Below are 14,708 nucleotides of genomic sequence, written 5' to 3'. Positions count from 1 at the left end.
AGATAATGTGTTCTGCTTCATGGATAGACTCCCACTCGCCCTTAGCGAGAGTTCTTTCAAAATCCATTAAAGGATGATTGAAAGCCCAATAAAAAGAAAGTTTATTTATGTTTATTTGTTATTATGTTTATTTCTCAGGGGGAATAGTCCATAAATCATAAATGTAAAAGAACACATTGTCACCATACAGAACAAAATTTAAAAGATTTGCTGTTTCAATTTTGACCCAATAGTTACTTTAACATGAGAAATAACCTGGGTAACTGAGACCTCATCGAGACTTGATGGCACATTTATTTCGGTTTCTTTTGAGTTTCAATTAAATTGGTTCTGCACCTTTTTATCGATCTCTTGTGAATGTTCCTTCAATTTTTGAACAAAATTTTCAACAATTTGAGGCCTCACTATGGAGAAGTTTTCTGTCATGACTGAATGTTTCCAAACGTCTGGAGGAAAGAGGAATTTCAAGTGTAAGTTGAATTTTTTCCCTTTTTTAAAATCAGTGTGTACAAAACATCTTCTGGGCTGAAAATCAAGTTTTTTTAAAATATTATTGTCCTTCAGTTTCAACAGTCATACTATAAATCAAAGTCTTTAATATTTTTAAGTAAGTGAAAATGAACAAAAATAATCTTGTTTCCTGTGGCAAAAGTTTCAAGTACCAGAGGGCACAAGTTACAAATATGATAGAAAGTCAGGCAGAACTTTTTCACCCAAATAGTAATAGAGTTGTGGGATTTGTTACCAGTAAAGGCCATTGAAGTGGACAGTATAAGTAGGTTCAAGGGACAATTAGGTGGTGTATTTCTCAATAAAGGGATGCAGTGAAAGGTAGGGTTGATCTATCAAAAAGACATGGGCTTGCGGAGCCAAATGCCCTGTTCTTATTTGAGAGAAAGAAAGAAAGGAAAGAAGGAAAGAAAGAAAGGTCCCACAAACAGCAAATGTTAATAATGACCAGATAGTCTATTTTAGTGATGTTGGTTGAGGGATAAATATTGGCCAAGATACTGGGAAGAACTCCTCTGCTCTTCTTCGAATAGTGCCATGGGATCTTTTACGTCCACTTGAGAGGGCAGACGAGGCCTTGGTTTAACGTCTCATCTGAAGGGGCACTTCATGGATCAGGTCCTTATGAAAGTAAGACTTGCATGTGGAAGCAGAGATACAATTGTCCCACGATCACTTCCACTCCTGAGAGGGTGGATTTAAAATTTAAGGGTCTTCCGCCAGGCCTCAACATCGCCAGATGCCAATACATGCCGCCATAATTAATACCCAGTGTTGTGGTTACCATCAAAGGGCAGAATGGAAAATTTTTAATGAGGTACCAATTAGCTACCACTAGATGTCTAGCAGATTTTGAAAAGGTTTTCTGTACAGCTTTTCCTTCATTTTCATTACCATAGTAAAAAAAATCTCACAGAACTAATTAATATCAAGAGCTTAAAAGCAATCTTGTGCAAGGTAAAATTTATATTACGAGGCCTTCACTTTACCATCTTGGACAGAGACAAAAAAGTAACTAATGAAAGTGAGGAACTACCAGCCTTTGAGTAATGTGCCATTCTTTACCTGTTGGCAGAGCTGCTTCTCCTCTGGCTCTTTCTGACATAACAAGCGTCATCTCCTTTGCGATTTTCTTCTGAAGTTCATGGATCATGTAACATTCCATACTTTCAAGTATTTTATGTAGCTGGAAAGAAGCAGAGAGACAGTCAGTTACTTCAACTTTCATTTGACTTTTCACTTTGGGTTCTTGGAATGCACAGGGGAAAGCACTGAAGGCAGAAAGAAACCTCATTATAACCTACGTACATTATTACCAGTAGATTTCCCATGATGTTGCTCACAGACAAAAAAAATATTGTGTCTCTCTTTCTGTATCTGACTCTCTGCTTCTTTCCTTTTCTGCATTTTTTTCCTCTGTCCCTATCTGTGTGGATCGCACTTTTCTCATTATAATCTTTCAATCTCTCAGTTTGTATCCAACTATTTTCTCAATATTACTCTTTATGCAAGTTTCTTCTCTTTCTTCCCTCTCTCCTAAAATCACTGGATGACCCTGACGTACATCCATTTACTAAACTACCAGATTTCTATCTCAGGGCCTGCTGATTCACGCACTGTATTATCGGTGTGAGGAGCTGATGAAAGAAGGAGTCGGAATCCATGATTGGGGCTGGAGCATGGGACATAGGAATTGCTAGATGAAAAAAGACTGAGGTCCATCTAGATGGCAGTTCTGGCTCAACAGTAGCACTCTTGCCTCTGAATCAGAAGGTTGTAGGTTCAAGCCCCACTCCAGAGACTTGAGCACATAATCTAGACTGGTACTTCAGTGCAGTACTGAGGGAGTGCTGCACAGTCAGAGGTACCGATTTCGAATGAGATGTTAAACCGAGGAACCCTTCTGCCCTCTCAGGTGGACCTGAAAGGCATGATTCTAAGAAGAACAGGGGAACTCTCCTAGTGTTCTAGCCAACATTTCTCCCTCAACCAACACTTGTCATTATTACATTAACTATTTGTGGGACCTTGCTGTGTGCAAATTGGCTGCCTTGTTTCCTACATTACAACAGTGACTACACTTCAAAAGTACTTGATTGGTAGTAAAGCACTGTGGGAAGTCCTGAGGCTGTGAAAGGCGCTATATAAATACATCTTTCTTTTTCATCTAGTTCATCCTCTCCCTTCCTGGTAGAATGATAACATTCTTTTTCTATGTTCAAGTTTCTCACCTGTATTATTTACTCAATTTATTGACTCTGTTATTATTTAATTAATTGATTCCAATTTGATTTATTTAATTTACGAGCTCCTGCTGGCCTGCTCACTCAATTCTGATTTTATACATTTAATTAAGGAACTCCGTTCTAAAATGATGTACCCTTTGACTCCCCTCAACAACACAAGCTGGTTGGGTCTATCAGTAGGCATCAGAGCCACAGAATGAAATAAATAAATAATACTGGGGCCAAGCTGGATGGGCCTATCAGTTGGCAATAAAATGTGGAATCAGACATGTTTCCTGTCAGCAGCGGAAGAATTAATTAAGATTCTGACAGCAATGATTGCATTAAATAAAAAGCAGCAATGACTAAATTAAATACTCAACTGATTAGGGGGGAAACTCTTTGGGGGAAAAAGCATGCCTTATAAAAAGTATTTAAATCAAATTAGGCCTTTTCTAAGATGTGCCCAACATACCTGTCGAGTTTTTATTTCCACTTCTGATGTCCCCTTTGGTGGGAGGAGTGGCTGATTGCTCATCACCATTCTCTCATACTCATCTTCCATACCTAGCCGACTGGTTATTGCTTTCATAGTTGGGAACATGATTTCCAATCTAGAATGGAGGGCAAAGTCTTCAGTTTTACTGATTTTATTCTAGAGCAGTAAGTTGCTCTTAAGATCTGATCACTGATTTTTTTTTTACTGCTAAGTGACCAGATAGTTATATCTATTGCACTACATTCAGTTGCATATAGGTGAGGAAGGTCCAAATACAAAAGCCTAGGAATTACAGGTTACAATAAACTTTTGTCTCCATACTCCTCACCGTTCCTCCTCTATTAATTGATAGCCTAGGACTTGCTCCCAGATTCCCCTCAGTTTTTCTATGCTACCTTTTCTCATGGACCTAAGCATAGCACAAAATGGTGGAGGAGTATCTGTGGCAAACTGCTAGGGAATGGAGGAAGAATTCAAGAGGGATTGCCTTATGTTGGAATCTGCCAAGTAGCGTCTGGAGGTAGTGTCTCATCTGGAGGTAGCAGTGACTGTCACAATTGGGAAAGGTGAAGCCAACTAATTGATGGAAAGATTCAATCTGGTTATCATGGAGGAGCTAGAATGGATTGATGAACTCTTTCTCATGCTAAGCTCTAAATTCACATGTGGCAAGTCCCCCTAGGAGCTTCCCATTGCGACAGATTGAGAAGACGGCCGATTGACCAGAAGGGATTTTCAGTCTGAGCATCCTGCAGTGATAATAACGTGTTTTTGCACTAATACTGGCCTCTTCTGAAGATCCATGAATGGTAAACTGGGCAGGGGTGAGTCAGTAGGGGATCTTGGGTCTCTATTCACAGTCATGACCATGCAAAGCAGTATTAGTCATAGAATCATAGAAGTTTACAACATGGAAACAGGCCCTTCGGCCCAACATGTCCATGTCGCCCAGTTTATACCACTAAGCTAGTCCCAATTGCCTGCACTTGGCCCATATCCCTCTATACCCATCTTACCCATGTAACTGTCCAAATGCTTTTTAAAAGACAAAATTGTACCCACCTCTACTACTGCCTCTGGCAGCTCACTCCAGACACTCACCACCCTTTGAGTGAAAAAATTGCCCCTCTGGACCCTTTTGTATCTCTCCCCTCTCACCTTAAATCTATGTCCCCTCGTTATAGACTCCCCTACCTTTGGGAAAAGATTTTGACTATCTATCTATCTTATCTATGCCCCTCATTATTTTATAGACTTCTATAAGATCACCCCTTAACCTCCTACTCTCCAGGGAAAAATGTCCCAGTCTATCTAACCTCTCCCTATAAGTCAAACCATCAAGTCCCGGTAGCATCCTAGTAAATCTTTTCTGCACTCTTTCTAGTTTAATAATATCCTTTCTATAATAGGGTGACCAGAACTGTACACAGAATTCCAAGTGTGGCCTTACTAATGTCTTGTACAACTTCAACAAGACATCCCAACTCCTGTATTCAACGTTCTGACCAATGAAACCAAGCATGCCGAATGCCTTCTTCACCACCCTATCCACCTGTGACTCCACTTTCAAGGAGCTATGAACCTGTACTCCTAGATCTCTTTGTTCTATAACTCTCCCCAACGCCCTACTATTAACGGAGTAGGTCCTGGCCCGATTCGATCGACCAAAATGCATCACCTCACATTTATCTAAATTAAACTCCATCTGCCATTCATCAGCCCACTGGCCCAATTTATCAAGATCCCATTGCAATCCTAGATAACCTTCTTCACTGTCCACAATGCCACCAATCTTGGTGTCATCTGCAAACTTACTAACCATGCCTCCTAAATTTTCATCCAAATCATTAATATAAATAACAAATAACAGCGGACCCAGCACCGATCCGAGGCACACCGCTGGTCACAGGCCTCCAGTTTGAAAAACAACCCTCTACAACCACCCTCTGTCTTCTGTCGTCAATCCAATTTTGTATCCAATTGGCTACCTCACCTTGGATCCCGTGGGATTTAACCTTAGGTAACAACCTACCATGCGGTACCTTGTCAAAGGCTTTGCTAAAGTCCATGTAGACCACGTCTACTGCACAGCCCTCATCTATCTTCTTGGTTACCCCTTCAAAAAACTCAATCAAATTCGTGAGACATGATTTTCCTCTCACAAAACCATGCTGACTGTTCCTAATCAGTCCCTGCTTCTCCAAATGCCTGTAGATCCTGTCCCTCAGAATACCCTCTAACAACTTACCCACTACAGATGTCAGGCTCACCGGTCTGTAGTTCCCAGGCTTTTCCCTGCCGCCCTTCTTAAACAAAGGCACAACATTTGCTACCCTCCGATCTTCAGGCACCTCACCTGTAGCTGTCGATGATTCAAATATCTCTGCTAGGGGACCCGCAATTTCCTCCCTAACCTCCCATAACGTCCTGGGATACATTTCATCAGGTCCCGGAGATTTATCTACCTTGATGCGCGTTAAGACTTCCAGAACCTCCCTCTCTGTAATATGTACACTCCTCAAGACATCACTATTTATTTCCCCAAGTTCCCTAACATCCATGCCTTTCTCAACCATAAATACCGATGTGAAATATTCATTCAGGATCTCACCCATCTCTTGTGGTTCCGCACATAGATGACCTTGTTGATCCTTAAGAGGCCCTACTCTCTCCCTAGTTACTTTTTTGCCCTTTATGTCCTGTATGTATATGGTGATCTCCTGCATGAGGCACATACCCTCAGTTTAAGACGAGTTGAAAATATATCTGGAGTCTTGCCCGAATTCCCGTCTACTTTGAAAGATGTTGGGGAGAGGTGATTGGATTGGTTATATATAGTGGAATATTGGTCATTGGTAAATAGCAATATTTTGTGCATAGTTCCTCTGTGGATATCTGGGTTCACTAGGGTTGCCATCCCTCCAGGATTGCCTTGGAGTCTCCAGGAATTAAAGATTAATCTCCAGGACACTGCTCTGAGCAGCCCAGGAGAAAAATCATAATGGTATTAAAAATTGGGACAAAAAGGCTATTTGACTGACAGTCAAGAATCAACCAATCGGGCAGTGAAGTGTTTATTCCCTTTCCAATTGGCGTGGGAAGGCAGGTGCGGCACAAGTATAGGCGTGTTGGGCGACCATTGGCAGGAGTGTGGGGGCGGGGTGGTTGGAGTTCATGTGATGACACCTCCAGGAATATGTCCAACCAGAGTTGGCAACCCTATGGTTCACTGATGTATGTGCTATAGCCAGGACAAAGAGATGGGGAGGACATCTAATGGAAATGGGGAGTTCAGGCCATTACTGTAGTTGTGAGGAGTGGGTCTGGTGGAGGAGGTTGCGGGAGGGCACACTGGAATCTGGAACCAGTAGATTAGCTGCGCTAGAGACTGACAATCCTCTACCGGGTGTAAAGTTGAAGGCGAGTGCACTGATTTAGCACTTAACTGACTTCCTGCTGCTATTACTTTAAACATTGGGGCTGACCTCCTTGTGCTTCCTGGGTTGGTGACATGGGGGAAGGGTGCAGCAGATTGTCAACTGCGGTTTTCTTCGTTGACAGTTGGCTTGATTTTGTTTCTCAAGGCTCTCCTCTGATGCAGAATCGTGCTGCCTTACTTTCTAGTTGTTTTTCAGTACCATGGTAAAATAATCTCATGGAAATCCCCATTAGGGCCCAGAGTTCCCTGGTTAGGCTGCTGACCAGGTTAGGACATCTGGATGTCCAGTTGTGAATATTTTTGATGAAATAACTTTGCTTGTTTTTTGCAGTGTATATTTGTTTTATTACTGCGCTGTTTTATATGGAATATTGTAGGATCTAAGAGCAATGTTGTTTCGTGACCACAGATTTGCTGGAATCACCATTTTTTAAAAAATCAGTTTTCTTCCCCTCTCCTGAAGTCATCATCATCAACAGCAACAACTTGCATTTATATAGCACCTTTAACGTAGTAATGATGTGGAGATGCCGGTGATGGACTGGGGTTGACAATTGTAAACAATTTTACAACACCAAGTTATAGTCCAACGATTTTTATTTGAAATCTACAAGCTTTCGGAGGCTTCCTCCTTCCTCAGGTAAATGTCAAGAGCTCCTTGAACCCTACGCATTTATACATATAGAACAATACATGGTGTTTACAGACTGCCCCTGCAACTGCCCGTTGCCAAGGCAATCACCGTGTTCAGACAGAGAGGTGTCACATTCAACACATTCAACAAAAAAACAAACAGTTTTTTTTCCTGTTTGTTTTTTTGTTGAATGTGTATTCGGGGGTTCTGTAGGTGACACCTCTCTGTCTGAACACGGTGATTGCCTTGGCAACGGGCAGTTGCAGGGGCAGTCTGTAAACACCATGTATTGTTCTATATGTATAAATGCGTAGGCTTCAAGGAGCTCTTGACATTTACCTGAGGAAGGAGGAAGCCTCCGAAAGCTTGTAGATTTCAAATAAAAATCGTTGGACTATAACTTGGTGTTGTAAAATTGTTTACAATTTAACGTAGTAAAACATCCCAAGGTGCTTCACAGGAGCGATTATTGGACAAAATTTGCCACCGAGTCACATGAAGAGATATTAGGATAGGTGACTAAAAGTTTGGTCAAAGAGGTAGGTTTTAACAAATGTTTTAAAGGAGGAGAGAGAGGTAGAGAGATGGAGAGGTTTAGGAAGGGAATTCCAGAGCTTAGAGCTTAGAGCTTAGGCAGCTGAATGCACGGCCGGCAATGGTGGAGCGAAGAAAATCGGGGATGCGCAAAAGGCCAGAATTGGAAGAGCACAGAGATCTTAGAAGGTTGTAGGGCTGGAGGAGGTTACAGAGATAGGAAGGGGGGAAGCCACGGAGGGATTTGAAAACAAGGATGAGAATTTTAAAATTGAAGCGTTCCCGGACTGGGAGCCAGTGTAGGTTAGCGAGCATGGGGTGATGGGTGAACGGGATTGCTTGCCGAGGTAATTGTTCCACGGCTATCAGGCATCCTCTGGTGCCTCACCCGAGCAGCTGTTGTGAGCCTTGACAGACTATTTAACCAGAGGGTGTGTCACAACCAAACCTGACCCTGTTCTCACTCCATGTCCACAGATGCCACTTCTGGCAGGGGTCACGAGACCAGGAGCTGATTTTTCCCTCCCTACACCAGGGGTGCTGAGGCCAATTACATCACCCCTCTTGTTACCCCAGCTGAGATCATTCAAGGTAAATCACCACAATGTGTATACTTTATTGATTCCTGTAATTTGCTTGAAAAAAAAAGTAGGATTCAGGTAGCTAAAACAAGACAGCTAATATGAAATTTAAGACCAGATCCTGCTTATTGATCCATTGGTGTTATTATCCCATAAATTCCCTGGGGTAGATTTTCTGCCTAGACTAACACTGGTGTTGCAGATCAGCCGCCCGTTATTGAACCCGCCCAATTTTCATTTTTATTGAAATCATTGGATGTGAAAATTGGGCGGTTTCCATAATGGGCAGTCGATCAGCAACACCAATCTTACACCCAGGCGGCAAGTTCAAAATCTACCCCACTGTCTTGTTTCCCTCCCACCCCCTCCCCCCCACAACCCGAATGAACTCTTAGGGAATAAAAACCATTATGATTGACCTACCAGTAGTGATATTAAAAACACGGGAGCACTCCTGATGACTCAGTGAATAAAAGCACCCCCACCCCACCCTGCCCTGTGTGCTACTGAGCATCATCAACCAGCAAGGTTCCAGGTTCGATCCTCAGCCTGTGCTGAATTAGTTAATCTCAGCTAGGGTAAATACAGCAGTACTAAAATTGGCCTCAGTGCCCCTGAATTGGAGGAAGGAAAAAATAAAAAGTCAGCAGGAGTATCTATCTGATAAAAAGTTAAAAACAGTGGATGCCCACAGGGACTTAAGGGTTCAGGTACATAGATCATTAAAGTGTCATGAACAGGTGCAGAAAATAATCAAGAACGCAAATGGAATGTTGGCCTTTATATCTAGAGGACTAGAGTACAAGGGGGCAGAAGTTATGCTGCAGCTATAAAAAACCCTGGTTAGACCACACCTGGAGTACTGTGAGCAGTTCTGGGCACCGCACCTTCGGAAGGACATATTGGCCTTGGAGGGAGTGTAGCGTAGGTTTACTAGAATGATACCCAGACTTCAAGGGTTAAGTTACGAGGAGAGATTACACAAATTGGGGTTGTATTCTCTGGAGTTTAGAAGGTTAAGGGGTGATCTGATCGAAGTTTATTAGATATTAAGGGGAACAGATAGGGTGGATAGAGAGAAACTATTTCCGCTGGTTGGGGATTCTAGGAGTAGGGGGCACAGTCTAAAAATTAGAGCCAGACCTTTCAGGAGTGAGATTAGAAAACATTTCTACACACAAAGGGTTGTAAAAGTTTGGAACTCTCTTCCACAAACGGCAATTGATACTAGCTCAATTGCTAAATTTAAATCAGAGATAGATAGCTTTTTGGCAACCAAAGGTATTAAGGGATATGGGCCAAAGGCATGTATATGGAATTAGATCACAGATCAGCCATGACATTATCAAATGGCGGAGCAGGCACGAGGGGCTGAATGGCCTACTCCTGTTCCTATGTTCCTATCCCCGATCACTATACAATGGGGCCCTGCTGGAAAGTGTAAATGAGTGGTTGTCGGGTAAGGACAAGGTCAACATTGGCTGTGATACTACCCATGTTTGGGCATGGTAGTGCTAACAATGCCACATTGGCATTGGCATAGTGGTAAGCCTTTAACACATAATCTGGGAAATGACCTCTAACTCATGACCTCACACGTGACTGTAGCCAAACCTGACAAATATTTAAGTGTAATTTCAACCTCAGTGGTACAAAATTGCAAGTTTAATATTCATTCTGATAGCACATAATTGTACGCAGCATACTCAGTACAAATTATAGGAGAACAGAATATAATTTATGTTGTAAAGTGGTATACCCAGTGCATATTAAAGGATAGAATACCTGTACGTATTACAACATTCTCTTTTTCCGTCTTCTACTTTCTCACCTGTAAAATTTGCAAAACTGTTTGTAGAGGGTCACAGAGTTGATGTGCTCCCCGCCAAGCTTCAGCCTGCCCCATTCCTCCTTAAACACCTCAAGTTGTTTCCACAATATCAAGAAGGATTTAAGCGTCCTGTGCGCTGATATGGGCTCCTCTGTTTTCGAAGAGGGTACTATTTTGCTGACTGAAGATTGTTTTCCATCTTCCTTTTCTTCAACTGCATGGTCCTGTTGTGAATACCAAAAGTAATAAAGCGCGGGGCAGTTGAGTTTCAGCAAAGGGAAACCATGTGTACAAGATTAAATTACACGTTATAATAGGCAACTTCCTCACGAGGTGGGCGGAGTCACATGCTACAAACTAGGTGGCTTGCATTCTCTATGAAGGGTATACGCAGGCATCCATGTTAGCTTCAATCCATAATATAGAAAAAAATGAGGCTGCGCTGTTGTATATGTTAGCTGAGCCAGTGGCTCTTTACTGTCTGTTCACAGCTCTGCATATGTGGCTGTGATTGTACAAATCTATGGAAGATATTATAAACAAGGATCACAACGCAGCAAGTAAGATACAAAGGTCCTCAATTATGCAAGCTTTTCTCTCCTTCGCCCTCCCTTTCCCTCTCCCTGCACAGCATCCCTTTTCCTTGACTGAGAACAGAATCTGCACTCGAGCCGCTTTGTTAAGATGTCTGCAAAAGCAGCTGAGGATGACTTGCTCATGCTGCCTGGCATCCAATCAATACTTCTAAATGACAGAACGGTCGAGAACAGGAAATCCCTGTGCGAGGTAGTCATTCTACCACTTCCGAGGCAGAATGTGTTGGAGTAAGTCCAGCAAACCACATCTCCATGTCATCTTAGTTTTTCATCATTTTCAAACAAATACAAATGAATAAAAATGTTAGTAAAAATGTACTTTGGAATGAGAATACTCCCGGGGTCATGTACAATTTGTCTGCAAGTACATACTTCTGGCCCTTTTTGGCCCTCATTTCAGCATGTTTATAGACACACTTTTGGACTAGCAGAGGATAAGCAAAGCAAACTGTAAAACCTAAATGGGCACATCTGTATTGTGCCCAATTTCCCTGGTAACCATGGGTACTGTAAACAAGGGAACACTGGCACAGATGTTTTGTTTCCATTCCCCCCACCAGCCATTGACTTTTCAGATGATCTGGGGAAGCGCCAATGGAAACTTGATCGGGAACCTGCTCCGCTGTGTTCCCATCCTTCTCCCGTCCCTCCCCCGTTTCCCGGAGCCCGGACCAGAGGCAAAAATATACCTGCCTATATGTGGGCGGACACATGCAAATAAAATGTCCCATTTGAACATTGGGTGCTGGGGCCACCTGTTAGGTCCCAGTGCACGGAGTTGTAAAATTGGTAGAGGAGGCCTCAGGCTTTTTTTTAAAAAAGAGAAGCCGGTGCAATCGCTCGCAGAGCCCCAGTGGCAGCCTCCAGAATTTATGCTGAAATAAATTTGGTCAACTTTTCAAATAGCTGCCTATTTATTTTCCCTCAGTCTGGCAGGTCCTCCCGGCAGTGGCCAATGAAGTCAGTGGAGAGTAAAATCGGGCCGGGTGCAAAAATGGGTGGCCGACCCGAACCAGTCAGCTTCCCGCCGGGCAGGTTAGGTTAAAATTAGTCCCATTATGTCACCAATTATCATCCTGCTGATAAAAAAGGCAGTTTTATAAAATAAATCTGCTAACGATTTTACCTGCTCAGCTTTGGTTGCTGACTCATCATGTGGCTCCTTATCTTTATCGGCAAAAGTGAAAGCTGCACTCCCATTCTGCAGCACGTCTTCCATCAAAAGAGAGACACCAAGCAGTTCGCCATTAGCAACATTCCGGTCACGATCATTCAGTCTGCACAGGCACATCTGGATAAAAGAGAAATGGCAGGAATTCCGATAAATGAGTTCTCAAGTTTAAGGCGTCACAGAGCATGCCAGCCAAAGACTTTTCTGGTGATTGACGACAACTTTCAATGACATTAACCTTTCAGTATCAATGTCATCACACATCAATGACACTGAGTACACGGGCTGTTATTTATCTCAACACACGTTATATAATGAATCATTCCGAGATGGGGAGATACAATATAAAAACTGGAGCAGACAGCTAAAGTGCTCTTCTTAGCAGAGAAAATACAACCAAATATATGCTCCTACCTGCATATTATACTCTATGCTTTGTAGATTGCCGATCATCACTGGTACGAATCCCTCTCTTGCTAAGAAAGCTCTCCAGGGAAACAGTATAAGGGCCTAGAACAGAAAATATTTTAAGATTAAGAAAGAAAACATGAGAAGGAACCGATATGCACTTACATAAAACTTTATCGTACGTTCAGAATATTCAAAAGTGCTACACAACAAATGAACTAGCATGGAACCTGTCCTTTAAGATCACCAGTTCTGCCACGAGAAAGTGTCAAAACAGATGGTCCTAGAGGAACCCTGAGCTGTGATCATAAATGTATATTTTTGGGAGTTAATGGTTGTTTGAAAAAAGACATTGTTTCCATATTATGTAGGATGCCAGTGTTGACTTCATAGTATATACTCTACAGTATTTTCCTCAACAATATTGGGTCAATACCAATTTGTAACTGACATTGTCCCATTGTATCTCCTCTGTCTCCAAGTGCTATCTAAAATCTGCTTCTTTCTGTATTAAATCCTTTGGAGATGGACACAAGACTCCCAAAGATTCCAGGAGAATATCTACCAACCACCCGCCCCCCCCCCCCTTTAAATGTTGATCTTTTCTCCCCCTCCCAGCACATGCTTGGTGATCTTACCGCAGCTCAATTAATTCAGGGGTTTCTCCTGTGTCTGGAGTGCCTGGCTTTGGGATGAGAGAACCGTGAAGGTAGGGATTCAGGTCATTAAACCTGCTGGATGCAAGAACTCCCATTTATAAACCCCAGTGGGAGGGGGGAGGAGATGAGGAGTCTCACTCAAAGAGCAGCCTTCTGTACCGCCCATATACCATCCATCAGATCTCACTACCCAACTCCCAATATTTGTTGTCAAATAATATTAAAGATGGTCCAAACAGAACTAGGCCTTAGCGGAGAGTTCGTACATTTGAAAGATAACAACCTGAATTCCGTCTATTCATTGGATTAGCCAAGTAAAGTTAAGGAAGATACATGGGTTGATGAATCTATCTTATTGGGTATTTTTTTTAAATAACATGAATGGATGTTTTAAATGTGATAGATGCTGCTCTCCTTCCCACATTCATCATAGTATACAAAGAGTTTGGCTGAAATTGCGTGGTCGCTAATTATACGTAGAGCCTCGATGCTGATGGCATACAACAGGTGGTCTCTCATAAAAGAGACGATTAAAGCACTACCAGTGTCCCTGCCGACCATGTGTGCGGGAAGTGTGTCCACCTGCAGCTACTGACCGATCGTATCTCGGAGCTGGAGCTGCGGGTGGACTCACTGTGGAGCATCCGCGATGCAGAGAAACTCGTGGATAGCACGTTTAGCGAGTTGGTCACACCGCAGGTAAAGGGTATACAGGCAGGAAGTGAATGGGTGACCACCAGGAAGAGTAAGAGATGCAGGCAGGTAGTGCAGGGGTCCCCTGTGTCCATCCCCCTCTCAAACAGATATGCCACTTTGGATGCTGTTGGGGGGGATGACTTATCAGGGGAAGGCAGCAGCAGCCAACTTCCTGGCACCACGGGTAGCTCTGCTGCACAGGCTGGGAGGAAAAAGAGTGGCAGAGCTATAGTGATAGGGGACTCAATTGTAAGGGGAATAGACAGGCGTTTCTGCGGCCGCAACCGAGACTCCAGGATGGTGTGTTGCCTCCCTGGTGCAAGGATCAAGGATGTCTCGGAGCGGCTACAGAACATTTTGGAGGGGGAGGGCGAACAGCCAGCTGTCGTGGTGCACATAGGCACCAACGATATAGGTAAAAAAGGGGATGAGGTCTTAAAAGCAGAATATAGGGAGTTAGGAGGTAAATTAAAAAATAGGACCTCAAAGGTAGTAATCTCAGGATTGCTGCCAGTGCCACGTGCTAGTCAGAGTAGAAATAGGAGGATATTTCAAATGAATACGTGGCTAGAGGAATGGTGCAAGGGGGAGGGATTCAAATTCCTGGGACACTGGAAACGGTTCTGGGGGAGGTGGGACCAGTACAAACCGGATGGTCTGCACCTGGGCAGGGCCGGGACCGCTGTCCTAGGAGGAGTGTTTGCTAGTGCTGTTGGGGAGGGTTTAAACTAAAGTGGCAGGGGGTTGGGAACCTGAGCAGGGAGAGAGAGGAAAGCATAACAGGAAGGGACAGAAGGTATGGAGTAATAGTTAAAGTGTTAAAAAAGGAAAAAGCAGGAACTAAGCGTCACAAAACAGATTTGAAAGTTCTTTATCTGAATGCACGTAGCATTCGTAATAAAATGGACGAGTTAACGGCACAAAT

The 14,708-nt window shown here is 43.0% G+C and overlaps 1 protein-coding gene and 1 long non-coding RNA gene across 2 annotated transcripts in view; one reads left to right on the top strand and one right to left on the bottom strand.

Moving 5' to 3' along the window:
- si:ch73-242m19.1 (uncharacterized) overlaps positions 1-14,708 on the bottom strand; it is a 139,937-nt gene that overhangs the window by 41,449 nt on the left and 83,780 nt on the right. Inside the window, exons 25-30 of the mRNA XM_067985017.1 lie at positions 12,435-12,530; positions 11,976-12,140; positions 10,254-10,477; positions 3,211-3,349; positions 1,576-1,696; positions 337-446 (exon numbers count right to left, since the gene is read on the bottom strand). Coding sequence (XP_067841118.1) covers positions 337-446; positions 1,576-1,696; positions 3,211-3,349; positions 10,254-10,477; positions 11,976-12,140; positions 12,435-12,530 — 855 coding nt within the window. The remainder of the gene's footprint in view (positions 1-336; positions 447-1,575; positions 1,697-3,210; positions 3,350-10,253; positions 10,478-11,975; positions 12,141-12,434; positions 12,531-14,708) is intronic.
- Positions 1-14,708, top strand: part of LOC137322013 (uncharacterized) — an 88,856-nt gene that overhangs the window by 23,158 nt on the left and 50,990 nt on the right. The window contains exon 2 of the long non-coding RNA XR_010962942.1: positions 8,319-8,432. This is a non-coding gene — a long non-coding RNA (uncharacterized lncRNA). The remainder of the gene's footprint in view (positions 1-8,318; positions 8,433-14,708) is intronic.

The sequence above is a fragment of the Heptranchias perlo genome, chromosome 5, assembly GCF_035084215.1.
Source record: "Heptranchias perlo isolate sHepPer1 chromosome 5, sHepPer1.hap1, whole genome shotgun sequence".
Taxonomy (NCBI): domain Eukaryota; kingdom Metazoa; phylum Chordata; class Chondrichthyes; order Hexanchiformes; family Hexanchidae; genus Heptranchias; species Heptranchias perlo.
This window is presented reverse-complemented; position numbering and strand designations above follow the sequence as displayed.